The 8,964-nt window shown below is 42.4% G+C and overlaps 2 protein-coding genes across 2 annotated transcripts in view; one reads left to right on the top strand and one right to left on the bottom strand.

The window, feature by feature from the left end:
• The window catches only part of ankrd44 (ankyrin repeat domain 44), a 36,939-nt gene extending 34,782 nt beyond the window's left edge, over positions 1-2,157 (top strand). Inside the window, exons 26-31 of the mRNA XM_032516519.1 lie at positions 770-866; positions 968-1,243; positions 1,331-1,458; positions 1,547-1,618; positions 1,707-1,827; positions 2,070-2,157. Coding sequence (XP_032372410.1) covers positions 770-866; positions 968-1,243; positions 1,331-1,458; positions 1,547-1,618; positions 1,707-1,827; positions 2,070-2,157 — 782 coding nt within the window. The remainder of the gene's footprint in view (positions 1-769; positions 867-967; positions 1,244-1,330; positions 1,459-1,546; positions 1,619-1,706; positions 1,828-2,069) is intronic.
• Positions 2,158-6,742: 4,585 nt separating this feature from the next.
• The window catches only part of pikfyve (phosphoinositide kinase, FYVE finger containing), a 41,713-nt gene continuing 39,491 nt past the window's right edge, over positions 6,743-8,964 (bottom strand). Inside the window, 2 exon segments of the mRNA XM_032515167.1 lie at positions 6,743-7,288; positions 8,421-8,495. Of these exon segments, the coding sequence (XP_032371058.1) occupies positions 7,173-7,288; positions 8,421-8,495 (191 nt within the window). The 3' untranslated portion in view covers positions 6,743-7,172.

Raw genomic sequence — 8,964 nt, 5'->3', positions numbered from 1 at the left:
CCCCAGGTGCTTTATAGGCCCTAGCTGCATGCAGTGGTCATTGGTCAACATGAATGTTTTCATCCTTTCCAGCATGAAGTTGACTAATGAATGATTTAAAACAAAAAAACAATTCCATGTGCGCCGCAAATAAATATCTTTAAAAGGGGGTTCCCACTAGTCATGGAGTTTGTGGAATATTACGGGCATTTAGATGAGATGTTTCAGGATTTTACAAATGACAAACTTCTACACCCCTTCCACCCATTAAAAGAAATGACATGACAAATTCTAATGATTAGAAAAACTTTGTTTTAAATCAGCACTCCTCTTATTTAGCATTGGCATTCTCTAACATTGTTGGACTCATGATAGACACTATAAAATATAATTGATGAAGCAGAACTAAACATATCTTTTTATATTCCACACTTACTTCCTTACAGCCTACATGACCCACTCCGACTGACTCCACACCCTCACACTTTCTGTTTTCCTCACACAGCTCCCTCTGGACTACAACCAAGTAGCAGTAGACTTCCCCAAGACCTGGAAACAAACTTAACTGTGTAAAATAATTCAGGCGGTGGGTCTTTAAGGGGTTAAATTGTTTTCAGTGGACCTGTGCAAAAATTACATCTGATCTCACTAAATTATAAGAGTGTTGAACCTCTGGCTTGAGTGGGAACCCTGATTTAAACTGTACACGAGCTGCTTCCTGCTTTTTATTAGATGCATTCGTTGTGTAGTGAAAGATGTCAGCTGTGGTTGTCTCTGTGTGCTATGTCAGTGTACCCCCTCCACGTCAGTGTACCCCCCCATGTACCCCCTCCATGTACCCCCTCCACGTCATCGTACGCCCCTTCCACGTCTCGTAACCCCCCCATGTACCCCCTCAATGTCCCCCCGCTCAACGGTCACGTTTTTGAATGTCTGCCCCCACAAAAAACAAAAAAAAATCTCACGTCAGCGTACCCCCTCACTTCAGGTACCGGCCCTCAGCTAGGGTGAACCCTCTACGCAGCGTACCCCCTCCATTCAGCGTACCCCCGTCCACTGTCAGCTTTACCCCCTTCACGTCACGTACCCCCTCCACGTCAGCGTACCCCCCCATGTCACCCCCTCCCATTTACCCGTGCTCCTCCAATTCCCGGCCCTCCCCTTCATGCTTACCCCCCCTCCCCTTCAATCGTACCTCCCCTCCCCCTTTACCACCCCCTCCCTGTCCCCAACCACCTCCACTCAATCGTGTACCGCCCTCCACGTCAGCGTTACCCCCGGGGGGGGGGGGGTCCCACGTCCGTTGTACCCCCTCTACTTGACAAAAACCGCGGCCCCCTCCCATCGTCAGCGTACCCCTCCACTTCACGTACCCAGCCTCCACGTCCATGCGTACCCCCCTCCACTTCCGTCGTTTCCCCCCCCATGTACCCCCCTCCCTGTACCACCCTCCGACGGGTCCACGTGTCCCCCTCCCGCGTCAGCATGTCCCCCCTCCCACGTCAGCGTCCCCCCCCGAGCTGCCCCATTTTACCCCCTCCAATTTTCCCCCTCCCCCACGTTTCAGCGTACCCCTCCACGTCAGCGTACGCCCCCATGTACCCTCCCTCCATGTACCGGCCCTCCTCGCTCCACTCACGTACACCCCCTGCCACGTCATCGGACCCCCCACATGAAGACACCCTCCTGTACCCCCTCCACGTCATCGGTACCCCCATTCCCTTCAGCGTACCCCCCCATTTATCCCCTCCATGGAAACCCTCCTCGCACTTCGCGTAGCCCCTACCACGTCATCGTACCCCCCCATTACCACACCAGGCCGTCCGATGTCCTGGTACCGGGTGTCAGGTCTGGCTGAACCCTACTGAAACACTGAGCTTAGAATAAGAAATTATAAAAAAAAAATCTAATTCCGTCCACTCCTAATTTTCTATGCTGCTCCTGTTTTAAAAAAAAGAACTTATGCCTTCCTTGGTAACTAGTCCTCGCCCGTCTACGGATCTCGCTCTCCTCCTACTGTCCCCTTTTCTATCGCTGCCCCCCCCCCTTCGCTCCCCTCTCCCCCCTCCCTCTCTGTCTCTATATCTCAGGTTCCGATTGAACGGCCTGCTCTGCGCTTCAGGCTCTAGACAGAGCGGTGTCTTGTACTGTCTGGCTCTCATTCTGGCTAAACCATGATGGCGCTTTCTGCTCCCCTTGTCTCTCCGACGGGCTAAACCCTAAAAAACCCCAGGCTAAACACCTGCATGAGAGCAACAGACTTGGCCCCAACACAGGGGGGTAAAGGTGCCCCAGTGGGGGGAAAGCAAAAAACCGGGCCCTCGGTTGCCACGGGTCGCTGGCCCCCAGAAACCCCTCCGGACCCTCCAGCGAGGGACCACAGAGAACGACTCTGAGGACTCGGAACAATTTCTGACCCCTCCTAAACACTTCTCTACCCTTGCTACCCGAACTGTGCAGCCTGAACCTTCTCACCCCCCCCCGCCCCCCCAGGACTGATGCAGTGTTTTAGTCTGTAATGCCCTCTTGAGGGAGAAGGGTAGAGACTTGGTTGTGGCACAGCTTTGATGTTTTGCAGCGTCTGTATCTTGTACAGAGTCGCCCTACAGCGCTTTTTCTTAGTGCCCTTTTTCTAAGAATGAGTGGAGCAGCCACCCTGCCCCGGACTCACTACTGCACCCGAGGGAGCTGCTTCACGGAGAAGAACTCCACCTGGACCAGTTCGAGTCTGCATGTTTGTGTTAACTTACACCACGGTTAGTTCTTTCTACTCACGGGTGCTTAAATCCACCCCGACCTCGGTACTTTGGTCTCTGCATGGCATAGCAACTCGTCTCTTAGACTTAATTTGTCTTTAAAAAAGCCATTTGTACAAACGTAAGGAGGCCGTTAAGACAGCTGTGTGTCATTTTAACCTTTTTATGAATTTTTTTTGTCGTCTTGTTGTACCAAATATTTGACTTCCACGCGCAAAATAATTAACGTACTGATGAACAGGTACATAGAGCTTGTTTTAATCGTTGACTGAAGCACAAATTTGGGTTTTGCTATTCGGTTTTGATGGAATGTGAATAATAATAATAATAATAATAATAATAATAATAATAACAATGTGATGTTTAGTAGTTTAAACATTCACCAGAAAAATAGAAAATAACGCACCTGGTACATCTTAATTACCTTAATTGCATCCAAACTTCCCTCATTTGACACAACACAAGAATACTTCTTCAGTATTAATTTATATTTATATATCATATATAACCCCTCTGGGGATAAATGTGGGGTTAAAGATTTACCCCAGTTAGGACCAGAGGGGGATCGAGGTTTAATATTACAGGGCACTGCACCCCCATAACTGCCACTGTGCAGCAACAATTTTTTATAATCTTTTTTTAATTTTTTTTTTTATTGATTGTAAATTCACTTGTTAATAATTTTCATTTTTAACCAGCACATGAAAAGGAGATGCATGTTTTCCCTAATGAGAAAGAGTGCGGAGATAAGAAGTAGATTATTAAAGAGAGATTTGTGTCAAACGTTACTGGATATAGCAACCCCGAGCCTTCGTCAAGTGATCCAACGAACGATCAAATAAGGGAATTGGGATGTACCAACTGACTGAACACGGGGGTGCAGATGTGGATTAAGGCTCCTCGCCTCCTGTAGATCAGGAAAGCCCAGATTCCCCATGAAGACCACATTTTTGGGTCCCGTTCAGTTCATTGTAGTATTTATTATCTATTACACAATGGTACAAATACTGCCAGCACTTAAAATGTAAGATAACACAGGGCCTTGACCACTTTTCTGTCCTTCCGCCCTCCTGTTCGTCCACCGACCAGCTACGTGCCATTGTCTCCAACGTGTCCAGTGCCTTGATGTCGATCCACTTTTTGTTCTGTTCTTACGATGAATACTTTATTAGTTGATTATGATATAAAAAGAAAGAAGAGAATCACCTCACCAAAAATCACTGACCTGTGGTGGTACTGAGCCGTGCAAGGTTGTCCAGGTTTTGAGAGATCTGCCTCAGACGCAAAATCAATCAAGGATCAAGTCTTTTTTGTGCATTTTTGCCTTTTAAATTGACAGAATACAGTCGAGTTGTAAGCACCGCAAACGTGGAAACATGGAGGCAGAAATTATCTCAAAACCTGGCAAATCAAACCAAAACGATTTGCACATTTAGCTAGATGCAGATGTTTTTTTTTTTTCCCCTTTTGGGTAAACCGATTTTTTAATATGTTAACAATAACATGTATGACATGTTTGTGAGGAGTTTGCTTTACGTGAGGGACCATTATCCACCAGACCTTTTTTTGTGAAATGTCTCTCCACTGTCTTCTCTCCTCGGAGGCCGCTGATATACTTTTGTTTTATTGTTAACAACTCCCTCGAGAAGACCAAAAACCATCAACACCTTTGGACTTTCATTCCTAATAAAGTCACAGATGCTGTGATTTGAAAAGAAGACGGGATGAATAATTCCCTAAAACGGATGACCATTGCAGTGTTAGCAAACGTCACTCAAAGAAAATAGTGCATTTATGGGGGACTATTTTTAGTGGCGGATTAATCCACATTTGGTGCTCTAGCGAGTATTTAGGGATCATCGCTGCCATATGGTCATGGCAATGAAGGACCACGTGGCTCATTCATGTGTTTTAGTAGTTTTTAGACAATAATGGAGCTATATGGCAAATATATATGTACACACACACACACACGGGTTTTGATATTTGGTCTTTTCGTGGGCTTTGCGGACAATAAGAATTTCAGAGTATCTCCAGACTTATCCTTTTAAGTTAACTTTAGGTACTGATATGAAATTGAACTGCTTTTGTATATAATGTTGGCGTAAATCTTTGTATGAAAACAAATCTCCATCACAGAGGACTTTTAAATAATGTCTCCATCCTAAAGTTTATTTGCGTTATATTTCCAGACTAAAAGACGTTGTGTATTAATGAGCTTATTTTGAATTGAGAACTCATTTTAGCTGCAGTTAGATTAAAGTAGACGATGGATAAATACACGTTAAGTGTTTTATTTTGTCCCTGAGCTGAAGGTCTGTTGAGACTGAATCTGTCTGCCAGTATTCTTCTTCTTCTTCTTCTTCTTCTTCTTCTACCAGAACACAAGTCTCACCGGTCCTGACGATCGCTGGTCATGTCTGATGATTTCCCACAGTTCCTGCTGCAGTACGACATGCTGAGGGCTGTTTGTCAGCTTCCCGTTGTTTTATAAAAACTGTACAATTACAAAAATCTGTTTGAAGTTACTGTTGTGCCGTTTTTTTTTTCTTTTCCTTCTTTTAGGTGCTTAAAGGGAGGGAACGTGTGGTCAGCATCTATCTCTATATATATAATATATAGATATAGAGAGATATAGATATAGAGATAGATATAGATATATATAGAGATAATACATATAGATAAATAGATAATAGATAGATAGATAGATAGCATATATATAGAGAGATAGATAGAGATAGATAGATAGATAGATAGAAGAGATAGATTGTAGAGAGAGATAAGATATAACTAGATATAGAGAGATAGCTAGAGTAGATGATAATAGAGATAGAGAGATAGATAGATATAGAGAGATAAGAGATAGATAGTAGAGAGTAGAGATATATATATAATGAGAATAGATAGATAGAGATAGATATAGATAGAGAGATAGATAGATAAGATATATGAGAGATATCGATAGTAGATAGAATAGAGAGATAGATAAGTAATTAAATAGTGAAAATGTGAAATTTCTCAGACACCTAAGAACATCTTCAAATTGCAAATTTTGTCTAAAAAAAAATAATTTACACCACTTATAGTCTTGCTTTGCCAGACCTAGCTCCAACGCGCTGTGGAGTATGGGTTGGCTACACCACAGATGCATTCTGGGTTAGGAGGAAAAAGGGTCTGGGTTGTTTGCATTTCTTTAAACCAATCACAACCGTCTTGGGCGGAGCCGGACGCAGCGACGGGGGCTCTGCTAATTGGGCTCAGGAAGGAACTCGTTTTGGTGGAACGGCGCAAAAGAAAACACCACAAACCGGATGTAGTGTCCACAGCAACCCCGTTAGATCAGGGGTCTTCAACAGGGGGTCCGCGACCCCTAGGGGGTCCGGAGGTACTGCATGGGGGTCGCGAAACTTTTGGTTGATTAGACTTTGTTTTTTTATATCCCCCCCCCTGCAATTTTTTCCACTAATTGAAATGTCTTTAAATCCACATTAACATGAATTCAACACACTGTAGTAAACAGATAAATGGAGGCAGAAGATGTCTTTCAGTCATCAATGCACACATGGCACTATAGGACCAGTTTGATATAACACAATGTTATACAATATATATAATTAGGGGGTCCCCGCTCCATCTCGCCATCAGTTTGGGGGTCCTTGGCCTGGAAAACGTTGAAGACCCCTGAGCTAGATAAAGGCCGTCAGCACATTCTTTGTAAATCTTTACAATCCTTCACACAAAGACATGTACTTCCGTTGATCCAGACGACACAAATTATAAAAACGCGGCAAATCTTAACTTGTGAAGCTCAATAAGTGACTTATATTATTAATTGATCATTAAAATGTTATCAATGAAGTTTCAGCACTCTCGTCTGGTCATCCAAACATCGATACTATATATAATGTACATTGAGGTTTAAAAGAGTCTTTGCATCTTATCTGATATTGATCATTTCTGCTTCAATAACACCAACAAAAAACCAAACCGATGCTAGCTTTAACAAATCAGCGTTAATACTCTTTAATAGTGACATAATCTCTGTACATTTACAAACGTTAAATTACACAAACTAGTTTGCTTTATAATCCACAAGACTGAATGTTTTCAGCAGGTCCTCTTGAAGCAGTTTGGCATTAATAAAATTACAAACCCTCCATGAAACACGCGTACGGTTTTCAGAGAAGGGATCACTTAGAACCTGACCATGATGCAATGATGATATAAAAAAGAAAAGAAGAAGAAATCTGATCAAATTGTCCTAATGATGCTGCTCCGCTGGAATGATGCGGTCTACTGGTCCGTCCACCGGCTTCATGCACCACGTCCAGTGTGCTCGTGTTGAGCCCCCAGCCTGAGGGCGGGGGGGGGGGGGGGGGGGGGGGGTACCTGTGCGTTTCCGTGTGTTTCTGCACGCGGACGTGACGCACACGCTGCTCAGCAGTTGATGCCCAGGCCGGTCCAGTGGTCCGGGACCATCAGGAAGTATTTGTCCATGGCCTCACAGAAACGAGCTCTGTACAGCTCGGGAGAGACCACCGTGGGCATCTTCCCTGGTGAGACAAAGACAACGCCAAATGTTCAGAAGCTGCATCGTGTACTCACATTGTTGCCAATATGCTTAAAGTCTCATTCTTAAAGTTTAAATGTTCATATACTTTAATCCCAACGCAACCAAGACGTGTACCGAACGTGAGATTTTAAAGTTGACTATTAGACAAATAGACTAACTTTGTAATAGTTTCCAGAGTACCCGAGGTACTTTCACACTGTAGATTACTACTAGATGTAGCCTGATAATACTGGCACAGCCTATTGTATTTCAAGTGTTTATATTTAATGTGGCACGTAAACTGGAAAGACTGAATGAAGACACATGAGTATGCAGAGTTACAAAGACAGAGTAAAGTTAAGGTGAAAAATAAATAATACTGATAGTATATCACTAACAGTAACCACACAAAAAATATAAAACTAAATAAATAACGAATAATAAAAGGGGAGAGGGGATGTGGTGAAAGCTGCTGGGTGTATGAAGACTGACAGAGTTGGTTAAAATAATCTGGATAAGGCTGCGCCGCCCTGTGGTGTTTATTAGAGTCCTAACTACGGTACCTCGCTCTTCTAATTATATATATATATGTAAATATATATATATAAATATATATATAAATAAATATATATAAATATATATATATATAAAAAATATATAAATAAATATATATATAAATAAATATAAATATATATAAATATATATATAAATAAAAATATAAATATATATATTTAATCAAATATAAATATATGTTTTTATTTATATATATATTTATTTTTATATATATATAAATAAATATATATATATATAAATAAATATATATATATATAAATAAATATATATAAATAAATATATATATAAGTATATATATATAAATAAATATATATATATATATATAAGTAAATATATATATATTCTATATAAAAAAAGGAATATTGGCCGATGTATCGTTATAATTTCTTTTTTAACTTTTATTACTTTTATACTAAACACTTAAACCTAAATTTCACAAGTAGATGAAAACGGGGAAAAATTGTGTAAATGTTCTTTGTGCGTGTTAAAAATAAATAAATAAATAAAATAAAGCGTGTCAACAGGATGCGGAGGAGAGCGTGGACCAGCTCAGGACTCACCTTGACCCCCCAGGATTCCCGTGGACTTGACGACCATCTCCAGTCTCTTGTCCCAGGTAAACGTCCTGATGTAATCTGCAGGAACGAGAAGACAGAAAACTGCTGTAGAAAAGTATGCAGACAAACGCCAGCGTGGCTCCACCCTCTGGCGTACTCCCGCTCAGTTTTCCCTTCCCTTCGGTCCTCCGTCGGGGTTCGTGGTTTAGTGTTTTCTCCAGCCGGGTCTTTGGCGGTTCCGTGAGGGCGGCGGAGAACGATGCGAGCGACGCGGTTGGTCCCGTTGTGGCAACGCTGCCGAATATCCAGAAGTTAAAACTATCTTTGCTGAGTTTTGTGGGAGGCCGTGATGTTGCGAAAAGTTAGATTTCCCAGCTCGCTCCGTAGGTGGTGAAAGAGTTAGCTCTGGCTAATGCTATGAGGCTAAGGCTAGCGGTGCTAAGCTAACGTCACAACCAAACGTTTGTGATTGGTTGGATTAGGATTAAGATTAAGATAAGACTTTCTTCATCCCACAGCGGGGAAATACCTTTGTTACAGCATCATT

This window comes from Etheostoma spectabile, chromosome 5 (assembly GCF_008692095.1).
Source record: "Etheostoma spectabile isolate EspeVRDwgs_2016 chromosome 5, UIUC_Espe_1.0, whole genome shotgun sequence".
Taxonomy (NCBI): Eukaryota; Metazoa; Chordata; class Actinopteri; order Perciformes; family Percidae; genus Etheostoma; species Etheostoma spectabile.
The sequence above is the reverse complement of the archived record's forward strand: the minus strand, read 5'-3'. Positions and strand labels throughout refer to the sequence as shown.